Source organism: Diplotaxodon limnothrissa, linkage group LG20 (genome assembly GCF_057381915.1).
Source record: "Diplotaxodon limnothrissa isolate DT_005_m linkage group LG20, D_limnothrissa_male_GT1.1, whole genome shotgun sequence".
NCBI lineage: Eukaryota > Metazoa > Chordata > Actinopteri > Cichliformes > Cichlidae > Diplotaxodon > Diplotaxodon limnothrissa.
In genome coordinates, this window is record NC_140615.1 from 4,349,377 (window position 1) to 4,363,006 (window position 13,630).

Sequence of the window (13,630 nt, forward strand, 5' to 3'; positions counted from 1 at the left end):
CAATTTAAGCCCAGAATTGTGTTGATATATTTGTTTTATTTAATACTAGAGCATTTGTTTATAATATAGAATGGAGGAGACATGCGGTTGAGAGTGCACTTCTTGTTCTTATATTAAGATATCGCATGGATCAAATGTGCACTTAAACTTCTTTACAATGAAAGAAAGTGGAGGTTCACTTAGAATCAAAGTATGTGGCCCATGATTTACAATGAGTTTGACATCCTTGGGGATCTAGGGTATACAGAAATTTGTGACATTGCCTTTGAAAAATATGTAATAATTCAGTTATAATATATATTATAATAATAATTATTATCATTAATTATCTCCACCTTTATAGACAGGTTGGACAAAGATGAGTGTCCAGTTGAGGGAACTTAAGAAATCTCTTTATTAGATATTTTGTGATTCTCCTAAATTGAAAATCATTAAAAAAAAAAATGTACTCAGGCTACTGAGACACACCTTGGTGAAAGTCAGCAGACGACCTGATTGTGGTGCTTTGTTAATAAATGATGATCCTTCCATGTTCAGGGTGATTTGCTTCCCTAAGTAAAGAAGAGTGAGGCCTATTTTTTTTAAACATACCTTTAAGTGATTTGAAGCAATATAAATCAAATTTAAATAAATTAAACAGGACAAGACACCAACAGAGATATTGGTATAGATTGAGCAGTGGTGCAGGGGTAAGGAGCTTAGATGTTTGGAGCGATTTTGGATGTTTGGAATAGCGTCCCAAGCATATTCCACTGAAGGTTTTCCCAGGGACATCCACAGGGTGGGACACCTGGGAGAAACCCAGAAAACACTGAAAAGAATACATCTCGTCTGGCCTTCAATTACTGAAGGAGGCCCCAGAGGCATCTAGCCAATGTTGCATGAGAAAGGAGCATCTCGACTACTTTTACTTAAGCCCGAATATATTATTCTATGTATAAAACCCCAGGATGAAGAAAAGAAATGCAAGTTATAGTCATGTTTTACATACACATCTAATGAAGCAGTAAGCCTAGACAAATTATTTAATCAGCATGTAGTTCAAATATACAGATAAATCATAAAGAGATAAGTAGGAATTGACGTTTACAACTATAACATTCACAGTTTTGACTTTGTGCCAGCATCTCATTTTGACAGAAATTTGATTAAGAGTGAGCACTTATGCCTGTATTGACTAAAAATTATTGACTGGCAGGGCAGCTGTTTAATATAATAAGAGAAGAAGTGCAAATATCAAAAATGCCTACAAACACATTGGTGCATTTCAAGTAGTTCACAGTTTTGACATAGTACCGCAGGCCTGTGGAAATCTGCTGTACATCACACGTAAGACAGGACTGAGTCAAGGAGACCTCAGAGAAAGGACTCTCAGTCAAGGATCTCAGGTTTCTAGAAATAGATGTGCTGAAAGCTACTGTCAAAGGCCTTCACGCTACACCTCAACTTCCATTAGTATCATCTCTCCCTCGCCCCGTGTGTCTTCTTGTGCCATTGCTGATCATCTCAGTCCGCTGCATCTGCTGATTTGAAGAGCCCCGTTCCTCTCCCCCTGCGCCCATCCTGCTTTCCTTTCTTCTGGGGAGTCTGGACTGAGGGGGAGGACACAGTGGGGATGGGATCCTGATGGGTTTGTCGAATCAAAAGCTCCTTAAAGACTGAGTCCATCTGGCGACAGACTTCCTGTAATGTGAAAATAAAAAAGTACGGATGAGAGAGGAAACAGGGGGAAGTGTCCGTTTTCTCTACTTTTCGACTTCAGAACTTCTGTTTCTGCTCGCCGCTCTTGGCAATGACTAATTACTCTGCATAGTAATTTACTGAACATCACTCAGATTTTCGTAAGCAGGAAACCCAGAATGTGGGTTTCCTGCTACCGTTAACACTTAGTTCTTCTTTTTGGTTATCAAAAATGGATTTTTTTCAAAAAAAAAAAAAAAAAAAGGAAGGACAGCCCAGCCACTTGCTCTTTAGCAGCAGCACATTTCCAAGTACAGTTTGGCTCATTGTCCCCTTTAGCAACCTCTGATGTTGTAACGCTTACAGCTACAGACACAGATTACTGTGAGAACCCTTTATAATGGCTTCATTTAAAGTTGGCTCATTGCACAATGATGCGGTATTTTTCTTTTTAAAGACATTTATTAGGTTATAAACAGAGAGCTATAAGAAAAACAAGACACACCTTATCTACTCGAGAGGCTATATCCTCAGATGACCGTCGCTGGTAGCTGTATGCAGAAAGATCAGTCTGAATAATTATGTTTTACTCAAGCACAGTCAGTCAGCTGTTGTTGGGTTACTTACTCTTGCCCATAACAAGGAGAGGGCATCCTCCTTGGCTTACATTGCGGCCCAACAGGAATCTGAAGTGTGCACTTTCCACCTGAACCGAAGCTGCCTCCTCCTGGTGCAGCTGTTAATTTGTGTTCTAGTGCCCCGCTGCTATTAGCTCTGGGGCGTTCTCCCCTTCTGGGTGCTGCTACTCCAGACATTGACATACTTGTGCTGTTGTCAGCCAAAAAACCCATTTCTAAATCTGCAGCAAAGCAAATGTATACATCCTTTGTTATTCTTCAAAGACATCATTATATATTTTTAATGAAGTGATGAACTGAAATAGCCACATAAACTTACCATCTTTGCTAGGGGTGTACTCAGTTTCTATATCTCCATCAACATTGGTCTCTCTGTGAAGTAAAGAGCATAATATAATCATTCCACAATACACCCCCCAACCCCCGCATGTTATGTGAACTACACTTTTTCACTGTACCCGTCATCCAGTTCTAGTGTCATGCATTTCTCATAAACTGGTCCCGGCACTTCGCTCTGAGTGGGGAAGATGCTTTCTTGCTCAATGATGATGTCCTTCACCAGGGCATTGATCTGAGGCTGCAGGGTCACGACGTCGTCATCATGAGCCCCTCTTATCAGGCTCGGGCCAAAACACACGGCCAGATTGTAAGGTTGCATCATGTTCTCGTCACTATACTCCGACACACTGAAGGCAGAGAGAGAGGAGTAAATAAAGAAACAAAGAAAAATTAAAGTTGGTTAATTTTATTGGTTGTTTTTACCTCATATAATCTTATTTAACTGCACTAACAGTGGATGTTAATGATTCTCACAGAATGATTCAGCAATGAGAAAAAACAAGGCAAAAATTCAGGTTTTCCATATTCAAGTCACAGGTAACGACACTCACTGATAAAGGAATGCAAAGAGGTATCTCATGACGATGATAGCAGGCTCGGGGAAGGAAGAAATCACAGCTTTCAGCTCAGCTGCTCGCTCTGCCTCATTCTTTATTTCTGGAAAACAAAAAGGTGATGAAATAAAAGAGAAGTTGCTGCTGAGCATCCTTAGCCACACTAATTATATCCACAGGTGCACAAGAACACTCACGGGCATGCTCCAGGAGCAGATTGGTGCTGTCAAGGGGGAAGAGTGGATTATCTAAACCCCTGAAGTAAAGCTTCAGCACTCCAGCCACCGAGTCAAGGTCATAACTCCCCTCAGCCAAAGGGTCCTCTCCTGCAGGGGAAGCCCATGGCACACTGCCCCACATTATTAATGCTCCATGGAGAGGAGCGCTATGAATAGAAGTTAATCTAACAAATACACACACCCCTACCTCGCTCAAAAGCGTCCCTGAGGTTATTGACCTCCAACTGAGACCCCGGCACTCTAAATATCCCTTCATGGTGGAGTCCTGATGGGCAGACAGATTATCGCAGTGGTCTAAAATGAGTGCCTGTTTCCCTCAGTCACTTTTAAACACAAGAGGCTAGATGTATGTGTGTCTGCAGTTGTCTTTTTACAATAACATCTAATGGTTTAATGTTACTTCAGCAATGAAGACTCACCATGGAGGTTGATATAGCGAATGCAGCTTTCCACAACAATTGGAATCTGTTGTCCTGATGCCTGAATTAAAAATAAACAATAAATTTCACTGACTCATCACGAGTCAAAGGGAAAAACTAAAATGACAACGAGAGAGCTGAAAGAGGAAACCGGTGTTACCGTTATGAAGGACAGCATGTCTCCATTGAAAAGTTTTTGGCTGTGCATCAAATTGGCACTCGAGTGATTCTTTCTGACACGCATAGACTTTCCAGTGTGTCTGGAGAATGACACACAGGACCGTGGAGGCACAGTGTTAAGACTGGTAGCATGAATAAATAAAAACGATGACTCAGCGACAACTGTTAAAAATAATTATATTCATACCGAGGCTGATGGTCATTTGATACTTCAGCTGGGAAGAAAAGAAAAAGGACGTAACATATGATAAGAGCAATCCGTTTTAAAAAGGAGAAATACTCTGTGTTTGGTATTTTGTTTGTGACACAGAGTCAACAACTTGTGGTATTGTAACGTGAGAAATGCTGAAGCAATACCTTTTTCTACAGCTTCTTTAAGCAGATCATGTTTAACTTGCAGTTTAGATACAAGAGAGCTGCCAACGAGGTACTCCTTTACTTTCTGTAAAACAAATTACACCGATCAGATTAGTATTTTTTTTATCGTTACCACACCAACTGCACATCATTGCTGTTGCCCCCAAATTTTACCGACTCACAGTAAAGTAGAGGTATTCTATTTCCTGCAGGTTGGCCCGTCGTCGAGTGGCGCTGGGCTTTACAGTCAGATTTTCAGTGCTGCCCTCCTGAGATGAAGGCTCCAGATCATCGCCGATGCCCTCCAGCAGAGAAGCCTGGGCTGCTGACATGCTCTTATTAACCTATGTGAGAGCAGCAGGGTGAGAGGTGTGTTGTGTAGATACCCACATTTGAGACATTATGTCACTTTCAAGTGCCAGCAGAACTGCTGAGATTTATACTTGTCTTACACACTGAGATCATGAGAACTATTAAAAAAGGGCTAAATATAGTCAATAATGAGGTGGAAGGCGTTCTCGCCTTTTATTATAGTGCTTTTGCATCTTCATCACTTTTAAGCACTTTTACTTCCTTTCTGTACTTGAGGCTGTGATGCTTTAATAAGTTTAACTAAAATTAGAATAAGGAAACAAGAAGAAATTTTCATAGACTATTTGCAGCCTCGTTAAAATTCAAAATATGATAACGAGCAGCCCTGGTTGGTGCGATTTTCTTTACCTCCTCAGTTTCCTGGGTGACGGCTTGCAGTCGAGTTTGTATCTGTTTGAATCTGGTCTCCAGTTCGCATATCATCTCACACTCCGCACTGACCTGAGTAACCTGAAATAAGATAAGATAAGATAGAACTTTATTAATCCCTCGGGTGGGTTCCTCTGGGAAATTCGATTTCCAAAAAGCACAGCACCGACAGAATGCAAGGGAGTCTAGAGTTGTTCCACACACTTAATATATAAAGTTCCTTTACATAATTTAATCAAAATACACACCTGGTCCCCATCGTGGGGCTGATAGGGGAAGCGTAGGGGCATAGAGAAGGTGTTGTAGTTGTCCTGCAGGAGGATGTCTCTATCCCGGCTCTGGTCCAGTCTAGACACGGTCTCCTCTATTTGCTGCAGGCCTGCGCTCAGGTTATCCTGGGCCTTCCACCGTCTTGACAAGTAGGCCTGCATCACCCTGCCCAAAGTGGTGTGGTAACCTGTATCTGCACACTGGAGGAGGAAACTGAATTTAGAATCACTTCATTCATTCGGGAGCTTTCAGATCATGACAGAAGGAATGGAAACAATGAGCGCTGGGGTTCAAATGACATGAGAGATCATGACCTTGAGTGCTATGTAGGGTTTTTGTATGTTGAAAGGAAAAGGTGACTGATGTACTCACATCTATGAGAGTAGAGATGTCTTGCAGGTAGTACTTATTCATGGAGGAATTGGCTGCAGCCAGGTTTAGGAGGTACTCATTTCGGGCCTTGCTGCACTTCAGCTTTATTTCTTGGACTTTAATTTGTCTCTACAGCACATAAACATTGTCAGTAAGAGTCACATGATACGTGCATGCACGCACATGACACCAAGCATTTACCTTTTCTATCAGCCTCTCCAGTTTTTTATTTGCACTCTGCTTCTGCTTTTCCTCTTGCTTCTCTGCTTCCCTCAGCTTCCCCTCTGCACAGACATAGTCTGAGTGGTACTGGTAGTATGTTCGCCATGCCTGCACACAGGCACAAAAAGCAATGCTTTCCTCTGTGTACTTAAGAAACGGAAAACATTCTGTGTGGTTGGTTTCTCACGTACCGCCTGTAGCTCTGTGGTAACCTTGAGTAGCCCATCTTGTAGCTGAATGCAGATGTCTTTACTCTGGAAAACACAGACAAAATATCAGAGAAGTGAGATGACACGACACAGCAAGGACACAGTGACCCACGTCATACTTTAAATATCAAGATTTGGAAAAACATGAACTGGTGGTTAAAGTGAGAATGGAAAAACGATAACAGAGCAAGTATTATGTCATTTGCACTGCAGAAGTGCATGGCAGTGTGTTCGTGGGTGAGCGCTTGCAGTAGTACCTTCTTTGCAAGGCGCTGTGTGTACTCCACACAATGTGTGAGAGGTTGGGTGAGAAAGTTGTTGCAGCTTTCACTCAGTCCATTATGGTCCCTACTTTCTTGGCGGGTCTGGGACAGCAGAGTAAGCCATACTTGGGACACAGAGTTACTACTGGGCTCCTTCCTGAGCGTGGTCATGCATAAACAAGAAAAAAAATACAAAAGGACACAAACTTTGAAGATTGAAATGAACTGCTGTGTAGTTTAGCACGTTATGTGCAGTGTGCAATTACCTCTTTATCCTTGATGTGAACCTTTCTGCTAGTTTTTCCAGGGAACGAGCATACTCGCTTTCAATCTCACCCCGTCGACGCAGGTAGTCTGTCAGGTCTTGCAGCTGTTGGTTCTTTTGCTCAAGTTGCAAGTCCAATACTTTCAGTTGGTCTACAAGCTGACAGCGAACCTCTGAAAGGCCGACAAAGACACACTTACTGTGACAAGTAGGTTAGAAACTGGTTTCACTGATCAGAGTTAAGATGGTGTGAAATAAAGAGGTTGTGTTTCTCAGTGTGGCACAAACCACCACATGCCTTTTACCTTTGATTTGAATGTCGTAGTCCACCACACTGACCCGCTCCTTCCGAAGTTTGACATGGGAACTCATTGTTGATCCAGCTGGGTGGAATTCTGTATAAAGGCAGTGATTGCTTTCATTTATAAGCTAGCATGAAATATCAGCTCTGTTCTGTTAACCCTTTCTTAAAGAGGGGAGTATGCAAGCTGATCAGTATCCTTTGGTGGAGAAAACCTGTTAAACCCACTGTTACACCCTTTCTACTGAAGTCCCCTCCACCACCTCCACCCTTCCCCTTCCTCCAATAGACCCTACGCACTTCCTCTTGAGAGACTTGTAGAGCTGAAATGAGCATGTTCGTCTTACTGTAGCACATCTTTTCAACGTGGTCACACTCTGCTGCGTTTCCCTGAACAGCAGGCAACTAGAAAACCGGTTGGCATGTGTTGCTTGCTTGCACCGGGCAGACTGCAGAATTGCACAAGGTGCAAAAATAACTCTAACAGCATCTCAAGCTGCCCTAAAAATAGGACGAACCACAAGGCGCACAACTGTGCGGGGATGTTTGTGCTCAACACTACAGGTGGTTTTACAGAAGAAGAAAAAAAGAAGGAAAAAGAACTTTCACCAATAAAGGTTTAAATCCTTCTGCCTTTCACTTTACAGCATGTCTTGGCCGATTGAGAAGACTATACCCAGGTATATTCCAGTTCAGGATGAACACGACAGGACATGTTTATCGGAGAACTGGCTTTACCCTTTACAGTCAGACAAAGAAAACTACCAGGTCTTACTGATAGAGGTTTAACTGATCGTTTCTGATAGGTTTCAGTTTCTTGACACGCTTTTAACTATAATTTATGGGTGAAACTTACACCCAGGCCTATTCTCAAGAAAAAAGAAAGATGAGTGTGGCTGGAGCACGGCGGTTTTTCTTCAGCGCACGATAATCCTGAACTTTGCAAAATACTGTACATTAAAGGAAATTTATTGCAATTCAAAAAGAGGAAGATCAGAGTGTTGTCTTGCTGGATCATACCCTTTTGTACACAATCAATACGCACACATTCTCTCCATTTCTCCCCCTCAACTTCCCTTTTTTTTGAAAGCCAAACATCACTCATCAGCACTCTCTTTAGCTGAAATGTGCACTCTCCCAACAGATGACCTGCTAACATGACTCTGCTGTATTTCAGCATGGCCCAAACTCCCTGCAAAAAGGAGTTCAATTTTTGCAGCCTGTGTCACCCTTTTCCATTAGTCGCTTCATTCTTTCTCCATGCGATCAGCTGGTGAATCACCATATCCTATCCTCACAACCTGCCGCAGTATTTCATTAAGGCTAGTCTTAACCTTATTGCTACTATAGCTTTTCAGTTCCTGTTTTACTAAAGTAACCTTTTCTACCATTTTAGTGTTTTTTTAAACAAGCACAAACAAGTAGAGGCGTCTATAGTTATGAAACATCACTCGCCCTGGGGGGGGTTTGTCTATAGCCAACAACAACATAAAACGATCAAGCAATGCAAACCTTAACTGCATAACAGCATGCGCCTTTTTAATACAAAAACATGTTCATTAAGTGTTAAACTGACTACCAGTGCTGATTTGGTGAGACAGGAAAACAAATAAAAATCAATAAGAGTGTCATACGTGCAGAGAGTCATACCTGATCAGGAGTCTTGACTAGTCTTTCCTCCACACTAAACTGAACTAAATGATGCCAGTTAATAGCGCAGTAACTGCTTCACCTCCCCCTCACTTTGGACACGGATGGATGTGGGTGGAGTGGAAGTCATCTCTGACTGACTCTCTCTCTCACACACACACTTACTTACTTCTGCTGTTCTCACCCTCACCCCCCCCTCCCCGCTTCTTCTCACTCACACATTCAGTTTGAGCCATCAGTGTGTGACTGTGCATGTGAAAACCTTTTCTAGTATAGTCCTTCCTCTCTCTCTCTTTCGTGCCTCCTCTTGAACCCCACAGCAGGTTTTCAGTTCAGTCAAACAACAGCTGTTTTCACTGATTGGGCTCTCCTTGCCGGTTCCTGAGTGAAATCAGCTGCACTGAGCTGATTTCAGTTGAGGGGGAAAAAAGAAAGTTATTTTGAGTATTATTATTATTATTATGTTTTTTTAAATATATATTTTTTTATACACTGTCATGGCTACAATATGAGTGAGCGGGAGCAACCTTGACTTTAAAAAAACAAAACAGTCAGTTATGTAGATTAGGAGGGAAAAGAAAAACAGAAACAAAGACCACTGTTGCTATGAAATCATAACACAGAAAGATTTACAACAACATTGTTGACTTCTCTGTCTGAGAGGTGTTAAACAGCCTGCTGGTGTGAAGCTGAGCTTCTTGCAATTTGTCAGAGAGAGTCTAACTCTTTCAAAGATCATTAGGCATAATTTGTTCTTATCTGTCACGTACTTCTCTTTCACTCGTTTCCTTCCTCAAACAGACAAACAGACGGTGTTGCACAAACAATTAAAAAAAACAACTGGTATTTAACTTACGCATTTTGGATGACATTTGAGAAAGAACAGTTTGATTGAAGGGAGTCTCTGTTGAGTCCCAATGCAGCAGGGAGCTGTGTCTTTCAGTTTAAACCGAGAATGACCTTTGAACCTTGCTACACCCTACATAAAAGTAAACAAAATCTTTGAGCTCAACTGTAAACAGTCATGGCCCAACTATTCAGTTCACTGCAGGAAAAGTAAACTCATCTGAATTTAGTTACACTTAACTATGTCCCATTGTGACCTGTTATAGAGACCCATGACATTCCTGGCATTGAACTCTTGCTGTAGGTATTGTGAAAAGCCATGCAGTAGTCTTTCTCCGCCAGTAGGAGTCACTAAAGTATAAATTTGACAGTAAAGGCACTTCCCCACTTATGAATAATAGGCTTAAAAATGGGCTGAGTAGATGACACTTTAATATGAACTTCAGCATTCCATTACTACATGGCATCGAACATGTTTCCACAGTGGCCGTGCTTACAAGCACTCATTTTTACAGATCAAAATCCTTCCGATTGAAGACTTGTGGCAGCTGTTCTAGTATTTACACCTACCTACACCATATAGTGAACTGGTGGCATGCTCACAAGTGATTCATGTTTATCTCCTTGTCATGTGTTCAACCAGTTACCTGAGGACAGATATCTATGATGTCCTTTCCATCTTTAATCGTATGTATTAAAAACAAACTCTTTGCAGAGGATTAGTTCAGCTTAGAAGCTACAGTACCATTTTTGGAAAAAGGACGTAGCCCACGGAGGAAGAATGCAGACACAATGAGTTGGGTTAAATCATTAACGTGGAAGAATTTTTCTTTTTATCAGTTTATTCCATCATCAAGGTTTTTATCCTATTTTTTGGGGTCTTTAACTTTTAATCAGATCATCACTCACAATACCAAGGTGGCAGTTGAATAACTTATCCGACTCTGCTGGTTTTCGTTCAGAGATGCTCATTATTTGATGCCTTTTTTGACAAAAATGAAATACAAGAAGTATTATTTGACAGATTTATTCTGTCAAATAAAGACCAATTGAAAAGTACAGGCGGTCTTAAACCTCACACAGCTTTTACAATGACAATAATCCAATAAAAATGACCAGACCAGTAATTAATTTGTATTTAATTTAGATAACTGAGTAGATTGATGCTATTAACAAAGTCTCTGCTCATCACTGCAGGAAAAAAAAAATAACCAGAATTACCAAAAATAAAAAAGTGACGTAAATGTTGGAGCATTTTTGGTGCCGAGATAATCAGTGTGTAAGGTCAGGGGAAATGGCAAATAGATAAAAACTGGATGCAAGGGATGATTTTAAAAATGTCTAAAGCTGCAGTGTCACTGTGAATCAGAAGAGGAATCTTTAACATCTGTGCTTTCTGTTGCCTCGCTGACTTCGCTCAGCTCTTTGCTCTCTCCTCCGCTGTCTCTCTCGCTTTCTCTCTCATGGTCACCGGACCCCGACGGACTTTGGCCAGATTGTGCCTCTTGACCCGGCACGCGTGCTCCGGGTTTCCTCAGCTGTGAGATGACCAGGGGACCCAAAAAAAAAGAAAAGAAAAAAAAGTAACGCATTCAGATTTTGGTCACATGCTCATATTAAGGGGCAATTCAGAGTGAGTGACAATCAAACTAAAGTAGCTCATATTTTTTTTTAAAAAAGATGTAAAAATCAAGTACCTCATCAGCCATGTGGGCCAGGTCTCTTTTCATGGCGTAGGCATCCTCCCCATCTGCGTAGTATTTGGGCTCTACTTCACTAATCCTGTGAAGGGACAAGATAGTAGATCAGTTAAAGTTGGTGCAAAAACATTCAGCTGTTCAGCACATTTTCAAACAGAATTTTAATGGATTTTAAAAATGAGAGTTATAGTTGAAACTATCACTAATCCAACCAACATTCTTTCATCTATATACACAAAGAAACAATCATGTAGAAAATGACCCTTAAAACTATTTTTAAAGCATGGTGAGGGAAAGAAAAAAGTAGACTGAGCCTTTAGAGACTTTAAAAAACAAAACAAAACCCAGTAGTACCTGGGAATAACAATCTTATAATTATCTACCAATATAAGTAGCCATCACATTTGTGATACAGTTATCTGATTAATTATACTAAACACAGGTCAAATTATATCGACTACCAGTATAATTAAACTATTGTAGCCCAGCTGATGTAAATAAAATAAAAGTTGTAGTAGTACATGAATTACATTTAAAAAACTTAACAGTAATGTTGCTAGAGAAACAGAAATACTTACTGGAATTTAAGTGTGTTTGAGTACAGGTGCAGGGCAGCTCGGTTGCTGCAGTGGGGAGAAAACATTTCTTGAAAACAGGAGCACTTACAGATACAATTGGAGTCAGAACACATTTTGTACATAGGAATTCATACAATCATTTATGTACACAAAGAGATAAACCCTAGTTTGCAACAAGCCAAGAGTCCGCAGTACCTCTTGCGAACATGAAGTGAGACATATTTAGCATTGAAGTTTTCTATCATGGCCCGACTGGCTTGATCCATCAGCTTCTGAGCCAGTCCCAGACGTCGGTGGGACCGCTTTACTGCCTAGAAGACAGAGTGTTTTAGGTGAAGCTGGTGGTTTAAGAGCTAAAGATGTTAAGATTTGAACTTGGAGTAACCAAGAAGGATGCGATCAGAAATTAGTACATCAGAGAGACAGCTCAGGATGAGCAGTTTGGAGATAAAGAGGCAAAGGTGAGCTAGTTTGCAAATGTGCAATAGAATAATAGTGGATATATTATGGAGGTGCCAGACAGTAAGAAGTGATGAAAACCATGAAGAATGACAGAGGAAATGCTAGCGACATGATGAGATTGGAGGCAGATCCGCTGTGGTGAACCCCCTAAAGGAGCACCCAACAGAATATGAAGAAAAAGAGGCAAAGGAGTTGTCTGAGGTGTCGCAGGTGCTCCGACTCACCAGGGATGTTATGTGTCCATGAGGTACATCATCTGGGTCCTCCTCCCTATAAAGAGTTTGCAAAAGTCATAAGAATCAATGCGTTTTCTTAAAAGTGACAGCAGGATACAAATATGCTCGCTAATACTTACATCTTTGCGAGCACATATCCCACAATTTTCCCATTTTCATCCTCTGCTATATATGAGAGCTGGAACGATTTAAACGGAAGAACAATTAGAGACATAACCGTACACATTGTAATGGTATGTATGATAGGAGCAGTGCCATTAGCAGAGACAGGGAAACTGGAATCAGCACTGCTCGTTACCTGTGGCCATGACAAGCCGTGATAGAAGTAGTATTTCATCTGATAATTTTCTGGAAGACACAGCAGGTTACAGTGCTGCATGTTCATTAGGTCCTCCGGCTGAAAGAAACACATAAAAAGGGTCACACAGTTGACCGGCGATATCTGCTCAGCTAAACTGCAGCCTGTAACGTTAGCTTAGCTCTGTGCAGAAACAGCGTGGCTCTCGAGTGAATTTCTCTATACTTACCCGTGCGTTTCGTATGTTCATTTTCCAATATCAATTACTAACAAGATTATGAAAATCAAAAAAATCTATTATACTACACTGGTCAAATGATTCATAACAGTTCCCCTACGGGGTTAAAGAGCCTGTTTCGCTAGCTAACTAAATGGACGTGCTAGCAAGGAAAGCAAGAGGAAGGAGCGTGCCACAATAACGTCATACACGTCCGCTCTGCCGGGATTTCAGAATAAAAGTTGTACCTATTGTATTAATCGGATTTATTTTGAAAAAAAAGTGGCCATAAACCCTTGCTGTGGCCCGACGGTGGCTAACATAGACAGACAACTATAGGTAATTTGAGGTTATACATTTTTGTAAATTAACACGGAACTGATGCACACATTTTACTAGACAACATTCTCTGTTTAGATGAAGATTTTTAAATAATATGATACAAATGCAACACATTTTCAAACACTTCCAAACACAAAAGAGGATTTTTTAATAGACACTGGATTAAACAAACTGTTGTTGAAAAAGTTTATATTAGAGATTTAAAAAAAATGTAAGAGCAATCCCACAAAACAAAAACAAACAAAACAAAAC

General features: G+C 40.9%; 2 protein-coding genes across 3 annotated transcripts; both read right to left on the reverse strand.

The window, feature by feature from the left end:
- Positions 1-1,078: 1,078 nt before the first annotated feature.
- On the reverse strand, positions 1,079-9,628 carry LOC146610308 (rho GTPase-activating protein 4-like). Its single transcript, XM_085345497.1, has 23 exons — positions 9,556-9,628; positions 8,962-9,104; positions 7,054-7,143; positions 6,750-6,921; positions 6,478-6,640; positions 6,203-6,265; positions 5,991-6,119; positions 5,790-5,918; positions 5,396-5,617; positions 5,127-5,228; positions 4,589-4,750; positions 4,407-4,491; positions 4,237-4,264; positions 4,030-4,129; positions 3,870-3,930; positions 3,638-3,715; positions 3,409-3,537; positions 3,209-3,314; positions 2,777-3,004; positions 2,638-2,690; positions 2,308-2,539; positions 2,186-2,231; positions 1,079-1,683 (listed from the first exon to the last, which is right to left on the reverse strand). Exons 3-23 carry the CDS (start codon positions 7,118-7,120, stop codon positions 1,507-1,509), a joined length of 2,532 nt encoding a protein of 843 aa, XP_085201623.1. The 5' UTR covers positions 7,121-7,143; positions 8,962-9,104; positions 9,556-9,628; the 3' UTR covers positions 1,079-1,506.
- A 355-nt stretch (positions 9,629-9,983) lies between these two features.
- Positions 9,984-13,223, reverse strand: naa10 (N-alpha-acetyltransferase 10, NatA catalytic subuni). Of its 2 annotated transcripts, none has more exons than XM_085344313.1 (8): positions 13,049-13,223; positions 12,820-12,918; positions 12,641-12,699; positions 12,510-12,555; positions 12,019-12,134; positions 11,824-11,868; positions 11,243-11,327; positions 9,984-11,083 (listed from the first exon to the last, which is right to left on the reverse strand). In XM_085344313.1, exons 1-8 carry the CDS (start codon positions 13,067-13,069, stop codon positions 10,901-10,903), a joined length of 654 nt encoding a protein of 217 aa, XP_085200439.1. In that variant the 5' UTR covers positions 13,070-13,223; the 3' UTR covers positions 9,984-10,900. The 2 variants fall into 2 exon arrangements, with proteins under 2 accessions (XP_085200439.1, XP_085200438.1); XM_085344312.1 differs by having other exon boundaries at positions 9,984-11,103; positions 11,242-11,327.
- Between the last annotated feature and the right edge of the window lie 407 nt (positions 13,224-13,630).

What these genes read in the sequence shown, in the direction of transcription:
- LOC146610308 (XM_085345497.1), bottom strand. Translation starts at nt 7,120, where the DNA reads ATGAGTTCCCATGTCAAACTTCGGAAGGAGCGGGTCAGTGTGGTGGAC. An exon ending in CTACGACATTCAAATCAAAG is followed by an intron (nt 6,922 to 7,053) that starts GTAAAAGGCATG and finishes TCGGCCTTTCAG; the next exon opens with AGGTTCGCTGTCAGCTTGTA. An exon ending in ACATGCTGTCCTTCATAACG is followed by an intron (nt 3,931 to 4,029) that starts GTAACACCGGTT and finishes TTTTTAATTCAG; the next exon opens with GCATCAGGACAACAGATTCC.
- naa10 (XM_085344312.1), bottom strand. Translation starts at nt 13,069, where the DNA reads ATGAACATACGAAACGCACGG. An exon ending in TGAACATACGAAACGCACGG is followed by an intron (nt 12,919 to 13,048) that starts GTAAGTATAGAG and finishes TGTTTCTTTCAG; the next exon opens with CCGGAGGACCTAATGAACAT. An exon ending in TCAAACACACTTAAATTCCA is followed by an intron (nt 11,328 to 11,823) that starts GTAAGTATTTCT and finishes GTCCCTTCACAG; the next exon opens with GATTAGTGAAGTAGAGCCCA.